We start from the raw sequence: 22046 nt of genomic DNA, 5'->3' as shown, positions 1-22046 counted from the left end.
GGATATTTTAACAAAATTAATTCTCGTGACCCATGAAGACTGGATGCTTTTCCATTTATTTGTGTCTCTGTTCATCCATGTTTTATAGGTTTCAGTGTAACAGTATGTTGCCTTCTTGCTTAAGTTTATTTCTAAGTACTTTATTTATTTATTTTTTTGGTGTCATGTCGATTGCATTCATTTTTCTTATAGCTTATTGTTAGTGTAAAGAAACAAAAATTATTCTTGTAGATTGCTTATGTATCCTGCAACTTTACTGAATTCATTTATTAGTTCTTTAGGTAGGTTTTTTTAAAAAACATATATTTTATTGATTTTTTTTTACAGAGAGGAAGGGACAGGGATAGAGAGTGAGAAACATCGATGAGAGAGAGACATTGATCAGCTGCCTCCTGCACACCCCTGACTGGGGATGTGCCCGCAACCAAGGTACATGCTCTTGACTGGAATCGAACCCAGGACCCTTCAGTCCGCAGGCCGGCGCTCTATCCACTGAGCCACACTGGTTAGGGCAAGGTAGGTTTTTTGTTCTTTGGGGGAAGGATATTTAGGGCTTTCTACATATAGGACTATGTTATCTGTAAACAGAGATCATTTTACTTCTATTTCTATGATCTAGAGCAGGGGTCCTCAAACTACAGCCCGCGGGCCACATGCAAATACAAATATTGTATTTGTTCCCGTTTTGTTTTTTTACTTCAAAATAAGATATGTGTAATGTGCATAGGAATTTGTTCATAGTTTTTTTTTAAACTATAGTCTGGCCCTCCAACAGTCCAAGGGACAGTGAACTGGCCCCCTGTTTAAAAAGTTTGAGGACCCCTAATCTAGAGGACTTTTCTTTTTCTTGCCTAATTGCTTTGGCTAGGACTTCCAATACTATGCTGAATAAAAGTGCAGAGAGTGGGCATCCTTGCCTTGTGCTAGATTTTAGAGGAAAAGCTTTCATTTTTTTAATCATTGAGTATGATGTTAATTATGGAACTTTCATTGATGGTCTTTACTGTGTTAAGGTAAGTTCCTTCTGTACCTCATTTGTTTTTTTTACCGTGAAAGGTTGTTGGATTTTGTCAAATGCTTTTTTCTGTCTCTTAATATGGTCAAGGGATTTTGTCCTTCATTTTGATAATGTGGCGTATCATATTTATTGATCTGAATATGTAGAACTATGGCATCCCAGATATGAATCCTCCTTGGTTATGTGTATGATTCTTTTAATGTGCTATTGTATTTAGTTTGCTAATAATATGTTGAGGATTTTTCGATCCATGTTTATCAGGAATATTGCTCTGTAGTATACTTCAGCAGGAATAACTTTTTAAATTAAATTTATTGAGATAATATTATTCAACAACATTATGTCAATTTCAGGTGTACAACACAGTAATTCAATATCCGTATACTACCCAAATATTAGTTTCCTTCTATCACCATATCTTTGACCCCCTTTACAAATTTGCTCTCCCCCTCACTTCCCTTCCCCTCTGGTGACCACCAATTTGTGGTATCAGGGATATTTTCTCTGTCTGTCTTTGGTATGAGGGTGATGCTGGCCTCATAAAATGAGTTGGGAAGTGTTCCCTTTTCTATTCTTTTGAAAGAGTTTAAGCAGTATTGGTATTAATACTTCTTTATATAGTAAAATTAAAAAATGTAGCCATATGGTTCTGAGCTTTACTTTATTAGCAGGTTTCTGATTGCTGATTCAATCTCCTTGTTATTTGTCTATACAGGCTTTTCATTTCTTGATTTATTCTTGGTAGGTTGCATGTTTCTAGGAATTTATCCATTTCTTTTACATTGTTCAATTTGTTGGAATTTAATTGTTCATAATAGTACCTTGTGGTATTTTTTATTTCTATGACCTCAATTTAATGTCTCTTCTTCCATTTCTGATTTTACCTGAGTCTTTTTTTTTTTTCTCAGTCTAGCTAAGGGTTTGTCAATTTTATTTATCTTTCCAAAAACAAAAACAAAAAAAACAGCTTAGTTTTGTCATTTTCTATTGTTTTTCTATCCTCTATTTCTTTTATTTCTATCCTAATGATTATTATTTCTTTTTTTCTGCTAACTTGTGCTTAGTTTGTTCTTCTTTTTCTAGTTCCTTGGGGTAAATTTTAGGTTAAGATTTTTTTTCTTTTCTAAAATGTGGTGCTTGTCACTTTAAACTTCCCTCTTAATACTGCGTTTGCTGAATCCCATTAGTTTTGGTAAGTTGTATTTTCATTTTCATTAGTTTCAAAAAATATTTTCTAATTTCCTTTTTCTTTTGACTTCTTCTTTAACCCAATGCTCATTCAAGGGTATGATAATTCCAATTATTTGTGAGTATTCCTGATTTGTGGTTGATTGACTTGTGGTTTGTTATTGATTTGTAGTTTTGTTATTGATTTATAGTTTTTTTTCCATTGTGCTAAAAAACAATAGATTAGAATGATTTCAATCTTCTTAAATGTGTTAAAAAAATTTTTTGACAGCATATGATCTATCCTAGAAAATATTCCGTGTGCTTGAAAAGAATGTGTATCCTGCTTCTGTTGTGTAGAATATTCTGATATCTCTATTAAGTCCATTTTGGTCTAGAGCAGCGGTTCTCAACCTGTGGGTCGCGACCCCTTTGGGGGTCGAATGACCCTTTCACAGGGATCGCCTAAGACCATCGGAAAACACATATATAATTACATATTGTTTTTGTGATTAATCACTATGCTTTAATTATGTTCAATTTGTAACAATGAAATTGGGGGGCACCACAACATGAGGAACTGTATTAAAGGGTCGCGGCATTAGGAAGGTTGAGAACCACTGGTCTAGAGTGTTTGCTCAAGTTAGCTGTTTCCGTATCATTTTCTGTCTGGATGATCTATCCATCATTGAAAGTGGGGCAGTGAAGTCTAATATTATTGTACTAAGGGCCCGGTGCACGAAATTCATGCACTGGGTGTGTATGTGGGGGGGGGGGGAGTGTCCCTCAGCCCAGCCTGCCCCCTCTCACATACTGGGAGCCCTCAGGCATTGACCCCCATCACCCTCCAATTGCAGGATCGGCCCCTTGCCCAGGCCTGACGCCTCTGACAGAGGCGTCAGGCCTGGGCAGGGGACCCTCATTTCCCCCCATCACTGGTTCTGCCCCCAGCCCAGGCCTGATGCCTCGGCCAGAGGCGTAGACCCCCATCACCCTCCGATCGCCTGATCGGCCCCTTGCCCAGGCCTGACGCCTCCGCCAGAGGTGTCAGGCTTGGACAGGGGACCCCCATCTCCCCCCGATCACTGGCTCTGGCCCCCGCCCAGGCCTGAGGCCTCTGGCCCAGGAATCATGCCTGGGCAGGGGACCCCCATCTCCCTCTGATCACTTGCTCCACCCCCCGCCCAAGCCTGACGCCTCTGACCCAGGCTTCAGGCCTGAGCAAGGGGACCATCATATCCCCCCAATCTCCGGCTCCACCCCCCGCCCAGGCCTGATGCCTCGGCCAGAGGAGTTGACCCTCATCACCCTCCGATCACCAATCACCGGATCGGCCCCTTGCCCAGGCCTGAGGCCTCCGGCAGAGGTGTCAGGCCTGGGCAGGGGACCCCCAGCTGCCCGCGTTTGCAGGCTCTGCCCCTGCCCAGGCCTAATGCCTCTGGCCTAGGCGTCCGGCCCAGGCAGCGGGGACCCGCAGCTGCAGCGGCCCCGCAATCGTGGGCTCCGCTTTAGGCCCAGGCAAGGGACCCCTAGCTCCTGGGACTGCCAGCTTCGACCGTGCCCAGCTCCCATCGCTGGCTCCACCCCTACTTCCTGCTATCACTGGCCAGGGTGGCAAAGGCGCCTGATTCTCCGATCATGGCTGGGGGGCCGCCTTTGCCCTGCCCCCCAGCTCTTAGCTCCCCCCTGGGTTTCCGATCACTGTCAGTGGCAGGGGGCTTCTTCCTGCTTTCCCTTTCGCCTCCCTGCATTGTGCCTACATATGCAAATTAACCGCCATCTTGTTGGCAGTTAACTGCCAATCTTAGTTGGCAGTTAATTTGCATATAGCCCTGATTAGCCAATGAAAAGGGTATCGTCGTACGCCAATTACCATTTTTCTCTTTTATTAGTGTAGATTGCTGTCTATTTATCATTTTAGATATGTCAATTTCTGCTTATATATTTAACTGCTGTGATACCCCAGGCATACATATTAGTAATTATTATATCTCTCTGTGAATTAACCCTTTTAAAATTTGTATTCTTTTTAATAAAAATTGTACTTATCTAAGGTGTACAGCATTTTTATATGTATAGTGATATGAATATGACAGTAAGCTTATTAACATGCTATCTCCTCACATAGTTCCCATATATTTTTGTGATCAGTGTACCTGAAATTTACTCTCTTAGCAAATTTCTAGTACTCAATATAGTATTAACTATAGTAATCATGTAATATGTTAGATTTCTAGACATGTTTATACTACATAAACCAAAGTTGTACCCTTTGACCAATATCTCCCCATTTTCCCTACCTCCCTACTCTTGGTAACCACCATTCTACTCTCTGTTTCTATGTATTCAACTTTTAAAAATCTCACATATGATTGAGATCATGCAAGTTTATTTTTTTTTCTTGTTGTATCTGGCTCATTTTACCTAGCTTTATACTTTCCGTCCTTCAGATTGATCCATATTGTTGTAAATGGCAGGTACTCCTTTTTTTAAGGCTGATTTTGTATATATACAAAAGGGTGTATATGTATTACCACATAAATTGACGCTTTTATTTTGTAATGACCTTCTTTGTCTCCTGTGCAAGTAATTAACTTAAAGTCTATTTTGTCTGATATAAATATAGACACTCCTACCTGCTCTCTTTTAGTTACCATTTGCAAAGGATATCTTTCTTCATCCTTTCATTTTCAGCTTATGTAGGTCCTTAAATCTAAGTTTAGATTATTATAGACAAAACTAAAGACCCGATGCATGAAATTCGTGCACTTGGGAGGGTCCCTCAGCCCGGCCTGTGCCATCTTGCAGTCCAGGAGCCCTCAGGGCACATCCAACTGATGACTTAGGGCAGTGGTCGGCAAACTGCGGCTCGCGAGCCACATGCGGCTCTTCGGCCCTTGAGTGTGGCTCTTCCACAAAATACCACGTGTGGGCGTGCATGTACAGTGCGATTGAAACTTCGTAGCCCATGCGCAGAAGTTGGTATTTTGTGGAAGAGCCACACTCAAGGGGCCAAACAGCTGCATGTGGCTCCCAAGCCGCAGTTTGCAAACCACTGATTAGGGAGATTGGCCTAAGCCATCAGTCTGACATCCTTAGCACTGCTGCTGAGGCAGGAGAGACTCCCACTACTGCCGCTGGGCTCGCCAGCCATAAGCCCGGCTTCTGGCTGAGTGGCACTCCCTCGTGGGAGTGTACTGACCACCAGGGGGCAGCTCCTGAGTTGAACGCCTGCCCCCTGGTGGTCAGTGCGCATCATAGCAACCGGTTCTTCCAACTTTCGGTTGATTTGCATATTAGCTTTTTATTATATAGGAGGATATAGTTGGGTCTTGCTTTTTTTTTAACCACTCACTAACTCTGTCTTTAGATTGGTGAGTTTAATCCACTTATATTTTGGGTTTTTTTAATCATTAGAAAGTATACTAAAAAGAACAGGAGAATATTTTGATACTACCAAGAGAGTTAGGGTTAGATCCTGAAGCAGACAGTAAACTAGAAATTACTCTAAAGTTTGTTATTTTATTTTAAAATTCATAGAAATTTTGCAATTTTGCATTTTACTTTATAATAAATATGACTTGTATTACATTTCTTAACTTTGAGAAAAATTAATGCTATAGAAAGATATACGAGATTACCATGTTCTCACTTCTGCTTAGATATCCTGCTTTAAAGCTAAATTAAATTCAACATAAGAACTATTCAATCCAATTTTATATTTATTACCATAAGCATCATAAGTTAGTTATTTTAAAGTATGCATTGTTTTTTATGGTGTTTGTTCTACACATTCTCATATTGTGGCATTTCACAAGTTAATTTAATTTTAAACAAAATCATACTTTGTACTCTAAGTATTCTATGTTTATGAAAAAATAATTTAAGTGCTATAGAAATGTGAAAAGTAGAAAACAGAGGCTGATTGAGCCCGCAACCCCGTCATGTGCCCTTGACCAAAATGGAACCTGGGACCCGTCAGTCCACAGGGCCACGCTCTATCCACTGAGTCAAACCGGCTAGAAAAACCTCTTATTATTGAAAAAAGCTGCTATCTTTTTTCAAGTGTAGAATATCTTCAATGTATATTTTAATATTATATGACAAATCTGAGGGAGAGGTTCACTTTGTCAGGATTTTGGAATTCAAACACATTTCTTTGGAGTCTTTGTCAAGTAAGTTCCTGGGATTGTTTTTGTAGACTCATAAATGGTTGGCTCAGATTTGTGGAATATTCTTTTAGTTCACAACTAGTTCTCAGGAATAGAGAGAGCAAGAAAAAACATAAGAAACTGACTCAGAGTCATAACAAGCTAGCAATACATGAGACTTCTAATTGTATTGGAAGAGATCATTCCCCAAAAGCCTTATCTTTGTGTCTCTTTTTTTTCTCATTAAAAAATAATAATACTGAACTATTAGATCACAGACTTTTTTCTTTCTTTAAAAAGTGTTTGTTTTGATTTTTAGAGAGAGAGAAAAAGAACAACAAACAAATATCAGTCTGCTGCTTCCTGCATGCCCCCAACCAGGGATAGAACCTGCCACCTGGGCACCTGCCCTGACCAGGAATTGAACCAGCAACCTTTCTGGGCATGGGATGAAGCCCAACCAACTGATCTCCATGAGCCAGGGAAATAACGGATTATTTTTAAAGAGGCTGAAACCGCTAGCTGGCAATTACACCTATGTTTGAGAATGTTAAAAGTGCTGGACCAAACATAAAAAATGGTAATAGAGCAGGGTGAAGCCCATCAGATGGGTGGATTAAAAAACTGTGGTACATCTACACAATGGAATACTACGCTGAGGTAAAAAAGAAGGAATTCTTGCCATTTGCAACAGCATGGATGGAACTGGAGAGCATTATGCTAAGTGAAATAAGCCAGTCAGAGAAAGATAAATACCACAGGATCTCACTCACTTGTGGAATATAGAGAACAACATAGACTGATAAAAAGGGACAGATCCAGAGGCGGAGAAATAGCGATCAGACTGTCAATCTCCGGAGGGAAAGTAGGGGAGGGTGGGGGTAAGGGAAAGAGATCAACCAAAGGACTTGTATGCATGCATATAAGCCAAACCAATGGACACGGACAACAGGGGGATGAGAGCATGACGGGGGGGGGGGGGGTGTTAATGGGGGTATGAGGACACATTTGTAATACCTTAACCAATAAAGAAACTAAAGATTAAAAATAAAATAAAAAATAAATAAATAAAATAAAATACATGGCAAAAAAAAAATAAATAAATGGCACATCGAAATGCACCTAGAAACTTTACATCTGAAAGCTTAACTTTTGTAGTAGAGATATACCAGGACAAAAACAAAAAAAGTAAAATTAATTGGTAAGCACCGATGGGGACATCTATAACTAGCATGAGCTCAGACAAAATTAAGTCCAATCATTTTTCTCTTATCTTTGTATATAAAACAGTGATCTGGATGGTCGTCTGTGACAGGAAGAGAGAGTCAACTATAACTGATCTTGCGTTAATATTATTTTGATTCTGCTTTACTTGACAGGCATAAAAAAACAGTAGGAAAATAGTGTACAGATAACACTGCTTATACAAGCTAATACAATAAGCTAAGCTGTGTTTTTCAAATTAAAGGTAATGACCCATTAGTGGATTTTGAAATCAGTTTTGTGGGTCAAGATCTGCATCATAAAAAAGTATTAAGAACAAAAAAGACACCATGGAAATAAAAAGCAAATATAAGGTAAGTATTATTCCATAATCTTTTTTATGTTGTATGTTGTGATGTAAAATTTACAACTTAGTACAGGTGGTGGATAAAAATGTTCAGAAAACCTGAGTTAAAGGGTCACACTTAGAGAATCGTCATCGATGTATCATTGCCAAACTGAAATGGAGCTCCATAGTAGAGGCCCCTGGGGTCAGCCCTGGGTACGGGGTTATTTTAGCATATTCTCTATGTCCCAGATAATGAAAAGTAGAACACACTTAAGTTGCTCATGATGTGCAAAAGGAACATGGTAAAGTAGCAGAACCTTCAAACAGGAACTGAAGATTCACGTTGCTCTTGCACACTGATAAACGGATCCGAAAGCATTCATTTATTCAAATGTTGACTACATATTAGAAAGAATACAAAAGCCATACTTGTTTGACAATCTGAAAATTGGCAAGGTTTCATAAGATTTGCACTGGGCCAAGCCAAACTTGTAAGTATTTCAAAAGTGATATCTAATTTATTTTATGCACTAATGAAAAAACGATAAAGAAATGTATATAGATTTTTACATTAAAATTTTTTTTTCAGAACATGTATTTGGAATCATACCAATTATATCCTGATCTCAATATTATGTATTATATACAGGTAGAGCTCTGGGAATTTAGAATATTAACAAGTATATTAATTTCAGAAGAGTGAAAATAATGTGCCCTATATATCACTGAAAGGAAGTCGTCTTCATGGAATTCAGTTTCTTATTACTTCTATCTACTATAGAGTGCGATAGTAGATATGAATAATTTACACAGATGAGATCATGATTAATCTTGTTATTGCTCCCATGAAGGCCTTTTCAAAGACAAGAAATTTTCTTTGGTTGAACAAATGCAGGTCCTAACATAACTCAGTGTATGTTTCTTCACTCGAGATTTTGATGTAAAAGTTTTAGCAAAGAAAGTATCATGATAACTCATTGGAGACTTTCCACTCTATGTCAAAATTTACCTCAATTTCTTGGAGGAAAAAAACCTTTCATCTGCGAGGGCATTCTAACAATAATGTAATGATTTCACTGTGATTCAGTACAATAGAATAAATACCTGTGTACTTCCAACTTACCTTGCTACGTGGTTAATGACAGGAGCAAAGTTGGTTGGCCCATACAGCTGCACAGACTTCAGACTCCTATAATAAGCCTCCATGACGCCCTCAATGCCATCACAATAGGGGTTTTGAGGGTTCCCATTCTGTAGAACGTCACAGTAAAAAAAACAGTAAAAAATTAAGGGTCAATAAAGGTCAATTGAAAAAAGAGAATAGTACACACTGATACCCATAAAGAATTTTTGGAAGAATATTAATTTATATATTTATAATTGCAAAAATTAAGTGGTCAATAATAGAGTACAATGCCTTTTTTAGATTGTGATATGATAACATAATGTGCACAACAGTTAAAAGTAGATACATTTAACATGTTAAGCGCCCAGCCTGTTTTGTCTTCTGGACGGAAAGCAGAGTGTCAGTCACCGGTGACTGATAGGGCGCTTAACATGTTAAAAGCAATGGAAGGAGAAGATTTTAAGTAATCTTGAGAAGCTGAGTATCACATTCTATAATTAACAGTCTTAATTTTACACAGGCCTGTGTACATGTGGAGATGAATATGTAAAAATCCTGGAAAAAAAGTAAACAAAATATTAGATAGTTAACTCTGAGTGGTTATATAATTGGGGGGCTTTTATTTCACCCTTTAAACAAATCTATATTTTCAAGTTTCATGCAGTTATGTATTAAAATCAGAAAAAAATGCTATCTATGCAGTTTTCCCTTATAGAAAGAAAAGTGTAAATCATCTGCTACATGCACACCTTCAGGCCATACTTGACACCTCCAACTGGAGAAGGGGTCAAAGGGAATGTAATTTGGTGTCAGAAATATCAAAACAAGGTAAAAGAAAAAGAATCCAAGAAATATATCCATGCTGTTCAAGGGAGATGGAGCTGCCACCAAGGAGTGATTCTGAAAGACAGCACCCAGAAGGGCAGCTTTAAACCTGGAGACCTGGTCTAGCCTTTCAAACCTTGCATGCTCTGCAATCAGTAGGTTTAATTCTTCTCATCCAGATTCCACAGATAACACACATAAGGCAGTGCATTCGTTACCTATTTCTATGCAGCAAATTATCCCAAAAGCTAGTGGCTCAAAACAATAAGCATTTATTATCGCACACACTTTTTGGGTGGCAGGAATCCAGGTAGCACGTTGGCCAGGAGGTTCTCACTAAAAATCTCTCATGAGTTCGCAGTCAAGATGCAGACTTGGGCTTGTGAAAGGTTGACCAGAGATGGAGGATGTGCTTCTGAGAAGGCTCACGTCCACAGCTGCTGGCAGGAGTCCAACAAGAGCCCTCCAGAGGGCTACTTGAGAGTTCTCACAACATGGCAGCTAAAGTCCCCAGAATGAACAATCCAAGAGAAGGAGCAAGAAGGTAGTCCCAATGCCTTTATAAGCTGGTCTCATACACTGCACACTATTCCTTCTACTTTAATTTGTCTGCTAGAAATGAAACACTAAGTATAGTTCATACTCAAAGGAAGGGGAATCAGGCTCCACCTTTGGAAGGGGGTAAGAGATATAAATAAAAGTTGTGGATATATTTTAAAACACTAAACAGTAACAATGTTTAAACAGCAATAATTTTAGCATGTCTGTGTTTGAACAATCACAAGGAACTGCTAATGTGTAACTAAAATTTGTTGACTTCTGTATACTGAGCTTTATATGAAAATGTTTACATACATTATTTAGTTTTTATAACCACCCTAAGAAAGTAGATAAACTAGTGTCATTTTTTTCTGCTTTACAAATAGACTAAGACACTGAGAACTTAAATACTGTGCCCAAAAGCCACACAACACAAATGAAATAGCCAATATTTGAACCCATGCAGTCTAACCCCAGAGTCCAGTCTCTTCACCACACTATGCCATCACGTTATGAAACCCTGAGCATATTAAAAGCCTGGGGATCTTAGGAAACTAAGCCAGATTATTATCAACCACTTCAATGTTGCCATTTTGTGAGGTAAGAATGTATACACGTTTTCCTTTTATTTTTTTTCCTTCAAACTTTTTATTAACTAAACCTCATGTAAATTTTAAAAGCATAAAACTCATAAAGACCTCTTTATATTATAAAATTGGTTACAGCAGTTGATTAAATTAAAATATAAAAGTTCAATATTTAGCACAAAGCAGTTAAGGGTGGTTTTGATGTTAATCTGAGCTGACCTATTTAACCTTCATTTAGATAAAATTTTACAGTGTTCTTTTCCCTTGATAAAGTATGAAGCAATTAAAATTAAAGCTCATTATTCATTTTGGGCATTAAAATGTATAATATATCTCCCTTGAAGAATAATTCTGAGGTTTACAAACGAGGGTAATTCTGAGTTTTTGTCTTTTTAACATTTGAGTGAGAGTTTATATTTCTATAAAACTATATATTTCCTCCATTTCTCTGGAATTGAAATTACAAGGTCACCATTTTTCTCACCATTTAATTTTCTTAGTGGAAAGATTTTCTTCTTAATGACAACATTGTAATGAGTTATAAAATGATTTTTAAGTCTTTTTAAAAACTCATTTCTTAAAATAATTATGTTGGAAATTAGTTTTTGCTTGTTAAAACAAATTAAAATAAGCTTGTATCAGGATCTGGCACACAAAAATACAGGACATTTTAAAAAATAAGAGGATTCATTTTCATCTTACATTAATGAAGATGGCAAAGGATGCTCTATTTTATATTCCCTTTTCAGAGTGCCAACCAATATCTAGGAACTATGCTCAAACTGCCAAGGCATTTTTGCTGATTTTACAGCAGTTTAGGAAAAAAATTATGGATCGCAAGTAATTGAAGTTACATATTCAATATCTTCCAAAAAATCGTCATCTTCACAGCAAGAATTGACATATTTAGCAATATCATCATCACTAATAAAAGCAGACTTAGACTGGACACTGCAGGAGGAGTGCGATAGCGCTCCCAGCACTTTTGGTGAAAGACAGGAGGAGCGTGACCGCGCTCCCCGGCCCTCAAGGGGTTAACAACTTTTCCATTTATAAAATAATGGATGTCAATAGGTGGAACACATAGAAATATACAGAACAGAATTCTAAATGAGCAATAATCCTACTGTGCAGACTTCAGTGGGGAGGGGTGTCGAGCCCTCACCCACTTGCCCTCCATTTGGCTCCCTAAGGGATTGTAATTGGGGAGTTAGATTCAGTTCTGGGCAAAAAGCCTATGGTCCATTGTTACCTACGGCCTATAATATTCTCCAGCAGGGCCAGCACACTGACCAAATGCTCTCAGGAGCCCGGGCTTTATTCTTTGAAATGTTACCTGTGGCTGTCCAGAGACTGCTGACTGTGGGGAAAAGCTGAGAGAATTCGCCCTTTTATTCAATAAACAAACATCTGTGGAGCTGCTATTTAATGCAAACAGTGGTAAAGACCCTTGGCTGTTAAATTGTTATGTCTACTTTAAAGAAAAGGCATACACATAGATATTAAATTGCATAGATACCTATAAATGCCCAAATAAGTGAAAAGCATTCAAGTTCTTTTAGATAGTTAGTAGGAGAAAGTGCTCGGACAGGTGTAGCATTTCTCTGTTGATCGATGCAGAAGGATCCTTCTTGTAAGGATCACTGGCCACAGGGCTATGAGAAATACGTCCTCTGAAGCCCCACGCTATTGTATGTTCAGTTACAACTCCAGAAGGAGTCACAGAGAATCATGAAGAGATGGGAGCAATGACTCATCATTTTCACGACCCAGAGCGCTTCACGGGTGATGCCAGGACTTCTTGCCTTTCTTTTCCCACCCCTTTTCTTATGCGACTACATCCATTCTTACACATATTTCACATGGGAAGCCTGGGTTTACCTGGGACCTTTTTGATTCAGCAAAGCTCAATTTCAGCTTTTGAGACAACCCCAAGCTCACCAAGCAGGGAGTATTTAATTTTTTAAAAGGCCTCCCTTGCCACTTGAAAGATTACGTGAACTTGGTGTGGATAAAAAGATTAATGGTTGTGACTACACATCACAATTCTTACCAGGGAAACCTGAGAGTTTATGAGCATGAAGTGCCATACTGACATGGGACTGAAGTTTTTGTACTTGATATTTTGGGCACTTATAGAATATATATTGCGGTTATTTATGATGAGCTTAATTCCGAATATTTTCCTACAAATCAAGACAAATGCTCCCTCATTGAAGACTTATTTAACCTTCGTCTGGCTTTTCTAAGTAAACAAAAGTGCTTTGAAAAAAATTCAAGTGATACAACAATTAAGTAATATTAAAACTGAAGTATTATCATCAGCAGCAGCATCTCATTGTTTTCATAGTCATTTGGGAGATTATTTTTTATAAAGTTAAAGGGGTATGACTCTATCCTTTAAGTATTTGAATTGAATTGAAAGAACAGTTCAAGGTGCAAATAAGAAAAAAAAGCCTTCCTTAGCAGTAGTTATTGGCATAGGTTTGAATACAAAGAATAAATGTAGAGGTAAAAATAAAGAAGAAGAAGAAGAGGAGGGGATTAGAGAGAGAGAGAGAGAGAGAGAGAGAGAGAGAGAGAGAGAGTAAGGAAGAAAAGCATACACAAGGGTGAGAGGACATTCACGGAAGGAAAAGTAATAAACCTCATTTAGTTTAACGTAATTATTTCTTCTCTTAGGCTTAAAATAGCTCGTGACCTTTTTCCTGAGGCATTTAAGACTTAGGATCACATGAGTGATTTTCATGGTCTTATAAGATTCTGGGAAATGTTAATTCTCCAGAAACAAAATCCCAACAGATACTCATTTTTATATGACATTGGGAGTGTGGCATGTGGCCTATTTCATGGGAGAAAGAATTAAACCCTATAGCAACCTTTTTTTCTGAAATTGTGTGGGGGATAGAATAGGAAAGCAAGAATAAATACAGCAGTAATAATATTAAAATACTGTTCTTAAAACAGTATTTTATGTTACAATAATGGTGTTAATAAAACACATTTCTGAGCAGTAGTAATACAGGTATTTTATAAAATGTGGCTTAATAGTGGTTAAGAGAATGGATTCTAAAATAGGATGATCTGGGTTCAAGTCCTGTCTGTTAAAACCCTAGTTAATCCTCTGAGCCTCTGAGCTGAGTGATATAACTTTTGGATGCAGTCTTTGTATCATATTCAATATGAATGGCACTTGCTACAGTGGAATAATGTGAGAGGTATGATATCTCCACCACACAGAAGTTTTATGAAGATTGAATAAGAAAACAAGTATAAAGGACTTAGATTGATACTCAGTAATTACTTAGTAAAGATAGCATATGTGTTAATGTTTGTCTACTTTGCTTATAGAACTTAAAAAATCCTATAAGGAGCATACATTGCTTTTGTAATAAGAATAAAAACAACAAAGACCTACAAAAATACGAGTGACTGGAGAGATTATCTACCTGTTATAACATGTAGTGAAGGCTAGGGAGGTACCTCTATTAGGAAAAATCTAAATTTTTCCCAAAATAATAGCTCACCATCATATATTGATTTCCCCATTATTTATCAGAAAGTGCATGTAAGAGTAAGGCTGTCTGGGCCTATCAGCATTATCTATGTGGAGTCTATTTTGAAGGTAGACTGCAACACATTGCTTACCTGCAGTCACACAAATGAAAATAGATCTATGTAAATTAAACATTAACTAGAGAAATGTTTTTATTCCACTCATATCTACTCCAGTATACTTAAATCTTAATTAATTATAGCCATAAGTGCTGCTTCATATTTGGAAAAAATTAATTCCAGCCATGACTAGTTCTTTAAATTTGAAATGCCATTTTAAAAGAAGCTATTTAGAAGATTTATAAATCAGATGCATTTTAGGTAGATTAAATACAGTCACACATTCTTTGATCTGCCTTCCGCTGAGGGATAAAAGTTAATTCTCCTACCTTGAAACTGGGCTGGCCTTATTGACTTGTTTGAGCAAGAGAATGTGGCTCAAGGAGCTTTCCAGGACTTCCATCCTGTGGTATAAAGAGTCCTGTAGTCTCTACCCACGCCTTGTAGAATATTCACTCTGGGGAAACCGGCTGTCATGTAAGAAATCCGACTACCAGGAGACCACCATACTGAGGATCCCATGATGACCACGTGCAGAGGTTGTATGTAGAAAGAGGGGAAGATGTCCAAGCCACCCAGCTATCTCAGCTATCCCAGCTCAGTCATCAGACACGAGCAAAGAAGCCATCTTAGGGAGCATGCTAGCCCCGGGAGACAGGACATGAAGAACAGAGGAATCCAACTGTCAGCCAGAATCAAGAGTATGGTTCTGTCTGAACAATTCCAGCCGTCTCTAGCCAATCAAGCCATCTTGGGGGAGACCCCAAACGTTACAAGTCATGAACAAAACAGAATGGTGTTGGTTTACACCTAAAACGTCTGGGGGTGGGGGGAGGTTGCTATGCAGTGATAGAAAACCATAAGAGACCCCCTATTTATAAACCAGATGCATTTTAGGTAAAGATTTATTGCTAATCTATTTAACTGTCTTTGTTTCCATTAATACCACATCCCTAAGTCAGTCACTGAGCAAATTAAGCAGAGTCTACTGTCACAAAAGCCTGCTACATGACTGACTAAAGAAGAAACAGTGAACCGATATTTAAAAATTCAACATGTTATTTTTTTTTTTTTCCAAATATCCAATCCTTGTGACATATCCTTACCAAAGCAAACTCATGAGATATCCTTCCATCTGGAGGCAGTTTTGCACCAAAACCTAGAGCTGGGAACATTTTATCACTGTCATAATCTTGAACGATTTCTCCCACTGCTTTCAGTGCCATCCCATAGGCATTCAGTTGGTAAGGATTCATGTAGTGGAGAGAAGTGGGCTGGGCAGGGTTGCCTGATGACAAAAAAAAATATTTCAAACATGAGTGATCAGGCTAAAGAGACAATATTTTGGACAACATTATTCTTGATATCTATTTCAGAATAAAATATTTAAAAACTGTGTTTTTTCTGCCTATACCCATGGTATGTCAAATATAGTTGTTGTTTTTTTGGTGGTGGTGGTGGTGGTGGGGAGAATGGACATTAAAACAGAAATATTTATTAAATTCAATCACATATGTAGACAATTTACCAAAGTATATGCAGATTTTTTCAGAAATTATTCTTCATTGTCAATATCAAAGGCTATTATTAAAATTCAGTTCCAGAGTAGTATAAAAGTACTTTCGTTAATTTTATTTTATCATAATATTTAGTTTTTTAAGAAAAATATGTGCCTTTAGCTTGAATTCTTATGCCTATAATTAGAAGACTCAACTGAATTAATGAGCTTGAATAATTATGAGGTTTTTCCCAAAGTTGTATCACAAAAATAAACTGAATATTTCAGAAGTATTCCAATTTATCATTTTAAAAAAAGGAGAGCATAGTGGTTTTTAAATTCAAGCTAATTTCAATATCTATATCTGAAAAATGATTGAGAGTTTCTAACTAGACAAAATAGGAGGCAGAAGGCCCAGGGTTGAGTATTGCCATTTGCAGGACAATATTTTTAAAATGCTTGTGATAAATCCTACCACAGTGTTTACTGGGAGGACAAGATGAGATTATGTGTGTGGAAGTGATTAAAAACAATAAAGCACCCTGGGAATGTAAGGTTTAAATGCTTCTTTTATTAATGTTGGGTCATCCACAATGTCCTGAATTTTCAATATCTTATACTATGTGGGATGCTGCCTGTGAAGAGAGATGAATGTGAGAGAAAGTAATATATGTGCTGCCACTTAAACACATTGAGATTCACACTGAATTGCCCTAATTACCAGCACCAGGAAGCCTGAAAGTCCATTAAGTTTCCTAAGTGAAAATGGAAAAGTTAAATGGAACTCTTAATAACACATAAAACTCAATTCTACTTTAAGACATTGCCTGAGGAAGGAAAGCCTCGAGGCATAGTTCTTCTCTGCTAAGGAAAAATAATAATAATAAGCACTTGAGATCCAGTGAGACACAAAATCAAGGAGAGATCTTCCCTTGGTTTATAATTCATATAATTATATCAAGAGCATTTCTGGTCTAAAAATAATTCACTGTGTAAATGCGTTTCTATTTCCAAAGGGTTACAAGCATTCAAGGGCTAGTTCCACATGACATAATTTCTAAAAAAAAGTGTCTCCTGACCAAGATGGCCTTAATATTCTCCTCAGTTTGACTAAACTTTAGACAGGTTTCTCCTGACTATAGGCCCGAGCTCCCTTTACTCCGAGCACTTACTTTAGATAATTTGCAATTGTAAAACTCCACCTTCTGAGGCCTAAATCTCCTACAACCCAGGAATATCTTTCTCAAGGACCTGGGAGCCAGCCCTTTAAAATGTCATCATGAGAAAGAAAGAAATATCATATGATCTCACTCATTTGTGGAATATAATGAACAACATAAACTGATGAACAAAAACAGATCCAGAGACATAGAAGCATCGAACAGACCATCAAACCTCAGAGGGAAGGCAGTGGTGGGGGGGGGGGGGGCAGTAAGAGATCAACCAAAGGACTTGTATGCATGCATATAAGCATAACCAATGGACACAGACAGTAAGGGGGTGAGGGCAAATGCTAGGGGGGGAGGGGGTGGAAGCAGCCAGGGAGAGGTCAATAGGGAGAAAAGGAGACATATTTAATACTTTAAACAATAAAGAATTTAAATTTGAAAAAAGAAAAGAAAGATACCATCCCTGTCACCTATAGTCTCTGTGGGACAGTAGGAGCCTAAATTTAAGAAATATTAATTAGCAAATAGAGATGACAAAATCACACAAACCACCTCCTCTATAATGTCCCCCAGTACTTGCCTACTAGTTCACCACAGCACTTAAATTCCTTCCCTTCTTTTGTTTTGGAGGAGGTAAGTCAGTATCTTCCTTCTACTGTAATAGCTTTGATCCCTATTGTAATAGTTCTGAACAGAGTCTTCCTAGCCTGTTTAATTTGTCTGGTACAATCCTTCTTTGACAAATTTCTTCTAAAGTAGGAATTTTGCCACTTAGTCAAAAGCCCACTGGAGCCACAGATAAGCAATACCATTCCTTGACTAAGTGGTTATTTAGCCACATTCTCAAGTATAAGAGTTGTTACCCAATGGTTGCAATATGGCAACTAATTCAATTTCACTTAGAAAACCACAACCTAAAATAAAAATACCACTAATATACCCAGCTCGTCTAAACAACTTAGCCTCATGCACAACTGGGCTTGCTCCTACCCATTCAAAGATGTTGCTTAACTCTTTCCAGCAACTTCATCCAGACCAGTCTTTTCACTGGACCGCTAAAAATGTCTTCCTTCCAATCATGACCTCTCAGGTTACCACCCTGTCCTGAAATTTGCTTTCTTCTCCTCCAGCTTATGTCCTCCTTGTTTCTACCGGCACTTACTGGCCTCTCTTACTCTTATGGCTCTTGTGTTCTGCACCACAAAATACAGCAATTTGCCAAACTGAGTGTCAGTTCCTGAATCCGAGGCCATGTTTATACCACCTCTGTATCTGCAACAATGTCTATGAAGAATGAATTAATAGTAGGTTGATAATATTGGAGCCCAATTAATAATAATAGTAATTATAATAGCATGGACTCTAACATGTATTGAACTCCTTACTTCATATCTCACTAATTCCTTTTCAATGTTGTATGGGTATTTTTATTATACCTATGTTTTAGATTACATAATTTTCAGATTAAATAACTTGCCCTAAATTACAAAACAATACTTGGTAAAACTAGAATATGAATCTAGGCAATCGAGTTTCATAGTTCTTACCCTTAGCTGTAACTCTTACTTAGGGCTCTTGTAATATTTTAAACCCTGAATATTATCAAATTGACATCTAATTTTGCTTTAGAGATACACCATGCTTTTGTAAAATATAATCCTACTTGGATATGATTATTTTTTAAAAAGCTCTTTAAAAAAGCTTTGTCGAGATATAATTCATATAACTTATAATTCACCCTTTTAAACTATACAATTCAATAATTTTAAGTATATTCACAGACTATATATATATATATATATATATATATATATATATATATATATACCATCACTACAATCAATTTTAGAACATTTTCATCACCTCAGGATTTGTTTCTTGAGCCTACGCAGCCCAGAAGACTTACTTCTTCTAAGGCTCACTTCTTCTACCTCTGTACTTTCTAAATAAATTTTCGCTTATATTTAAAAAATAAAAAAGAAGTTCTGTAGCTATTCACTATCATTTCCTTGTCAGTCCATCCATCTCAGCCCTAAACAATAACTAATCTACTTTCTGTCTCTATTAATTTGGGAATTCTGTACATTTCATATAAGTTGAGTTACATATGATATGGTCTTCTGTGACTAGCTTCTGTCAGTCCACAGTCATTTCAAGGTTCATCTATGTTGTAGCATGTTTCACTTCATATTTCATTCTGTTATTGCTGAATAGTATTCATATCCACATACCACATTTTTCTACCAATTAATGAGCTTGTGGACATTTGGGTTGTTTTCACATTTTGGCTATGTTGCTAAAAATATTCATGTACAAGATTTTGTATGGAGGCATGGGTTCATCTCTCTTGTGTTTATATCCAGGAGTGAAATTGCTGGGTCACATGGTAACTATAATAACTTGAGAAACTGTGAAAGTATTTCCCAAAGTGGCTGCACCATTTTACAGTATCACCCGCAGAGTATAAGGATTCCAATTTCTCTTCTTGCTCACCAATACTTGATAACTGATTTGTAGATTATGGCTAACTGAGAATTGTGAATCTTTTTTTCCCCCTCAAGTCTGCTTTCAATTGGGTCAGTTTCCCATTTCCCCAAATTTTGATAGAGATTAAATTGAATCTGGAGATCAAGTTGGGAAATATTACCATCTTAACAGTATCGACTTTTCTAATCAATAAATGGCGTTTTTTACACTTATTTAGACCTTTAATCTTTCAATAATTTTTTTCTGAATAGTTTTTAGAAGATAAGTTTTATACTCACTTTGTTAAATTTACTCCTAAGTATTGGATTCCTTTTGATACTATTGTAAATATAATTGTTGTCATAATTTCATTTTCTGATTGTTCATTGGAAATGTGTAGGAAAAAAATTATTTTATATATTGATATTTTATCCTTCAATCTTACTGAATTCATTTATAGGTTCTAATAGATTTTTAAGAGGTTAATTAGGATTTTCTATATACAAGATTATGTCATCTGCAAATAAAAATAGTTTAACTTCTTTATTTCTAATCTGGATATATTTTATATCCTTTTCTTGCCTAGTTGCTCTGGATACAACTTCCAGTACAATGTTGAATAGAAGTGGTAATAGTAGACATTTTGTCCTCTTCCTTATCTTAGGGGGAAAGCATCCAGCTTTTCACTATTAAGTATAATGTTAGCTATGAGCTGTTCATTTAGTCCCTTCTTTATTAAGGCAACTTCTATTCCTAGTTTGTTAAGTGTTTTTATCATGAAAGTATGTTGGACTTTGTCAAATGCTTTTTCTGCATCAATTGAGATGACTGTGTGGTTTTTAAATAATTTTCTACTTACCTTATTTGATTTTTTAATATTAAGACAATGTAGTACATTCCTGTGAAAAATCTTAGTTGGTCAGAGTATATAATTCTCTCTATGTATTGCTGAACTCAATTTGCTAACATTTTATTGAGAACTTTTATATCCATTTTCCATAAAATATATTGATCTTTAGTTTTTCTTTTCTTGTGATATCTTTGTCTGGTTTGGGTATCAAGCTAATACTGACCACATAGAATGAGTTGGGAAGTGTTCCCTTCTCTTCTATTTTTTGGAAGAATGTATGAAGAATTTTTATTAATTCTCCTTTAAGTATTTGGTAGGATTCACCAGTAAAGCTATCTGGACCTAGGTCCAGATAAACTTTGTGGGTAGTGTTAACATTTTATTACAAAATTCAATTTTTTATTAAAGGTCTGTTCAGATTACCTATTTTTTAAGAGAGTTTCAAAAGTTTGTGTCTTTCTATTGAATAGATTCTTGCTCTTCTTGCTAATGTTCATCAGTGAATAAAAGCTAGTATTTTAAACCAGTGGGGCTTTAGGTTTTACTTCTATGTTCTACATTTTACTGAATAAAACACATGAATAAAAATCATTAACTTGAAGTCATAATGCTGGAGAATAAATTTAATATGTAGTCTAAGGTTCCTGAATTATAGTTTGGTTTCCTAGTTTCTATTTCTAACTCAGGAATTAATAAGCCAAGATGTATTTATTACTAAAAAGATATTCTGGATCATTTTCCCCCATTGTATAAGAGGACAATTGAAATAAAGTTACCTCAAAATAAAATTAAAGTCCACTACTTTTCTTTTTTAAAATATTTGATATGCAAATTATAAATATCTGCACATGGACTATTAGATGACACCTCTTCTGAATTAATTAAACATAAATGTGTTAACATGAATAATTTTTAAATATTCAAGTAAAAATAAAGCATGTCAACTAAGGTACAAGTACTTGAATTACATTCATATAAATTAATACTCATAGAAATACTATAAAAATGAGGACTATAAACAAATATCAGGATTATAATTAAGTATGGAGAAGGAGGGAGGATAGAAGAAATGGAGTGGGGTACATAATGGGCTTAACTAAATCTGGAATTATCTTTTTAAAAATATGCAAAAAAATGACCATATTTTGATATTTAATAAATTTGAATGGGACTATTACATACTTTTGTTATATTTCTTGTAGCCTTCTCTATACCTGAACTAATTCATAATGTTAAAAAGAAAGAAGAAAATTTATCTGAATATCTGAATTTCATATGAAACACTTCAAAAGTATGAAAATATAGAAATAAAATATCAAAACATCATGAAAATAAATATTTATATTTCACGTAGTTGCTGATCATTTTTATTAGGGGGTAGTCATAAAACTCACCATTTGATGCTGTAAAATCAATAGCCACCGTGAAATTGATTTGTGTTCTAGAATATAAGTAAATAAAAATCGTTAATAATGAAATAAT

The 22046-nt window shown here is 36.5% G+C and overlaps 1 protein-coding gene across 1 annotated transcript in view; it reads right to left on the bottom strand.

Moving 5' to 3' along the window:
• Window positions 1-22046, bottom strand: part of CPNE8 (copine 8) — a 193277-nt gene that overhangs the window by 23145 nt on the left and 148086 nt on the right. Inside the window, exons 14-16 of the mRNA XM_081083691.1 lie at window positions 21959-22005; window positions 15688-15869; window positions 9012-9139 (exon numbers count right to left, since the gene is read on the bottom strand). Coding sequence (XP_080939817.1) covers window positions 9012-9139; window positions 15688-15869; window positions 21959-22005 — 357 coding nt within the window. The remainder of the gene's footprint in view (window positions 1-9011; window positions 9140-15687; window positions 15870-21958; window positions 22006-22046) is intronic.

Source organism: Myotis nattereri, assembly GCF_964212035.1.
Source record: "Myotis nattereri genome assembly, chromosome: 2".
Lineage (NCBI taxonomy): Eukaryota > Metazoa > Chordata > Mammalia > Chiroptera > Vespertilionidae > Myotis > Myotis nattereri.
This window is presented reverse-complemented; position numbering and strand designations above follow the sequence as displayed.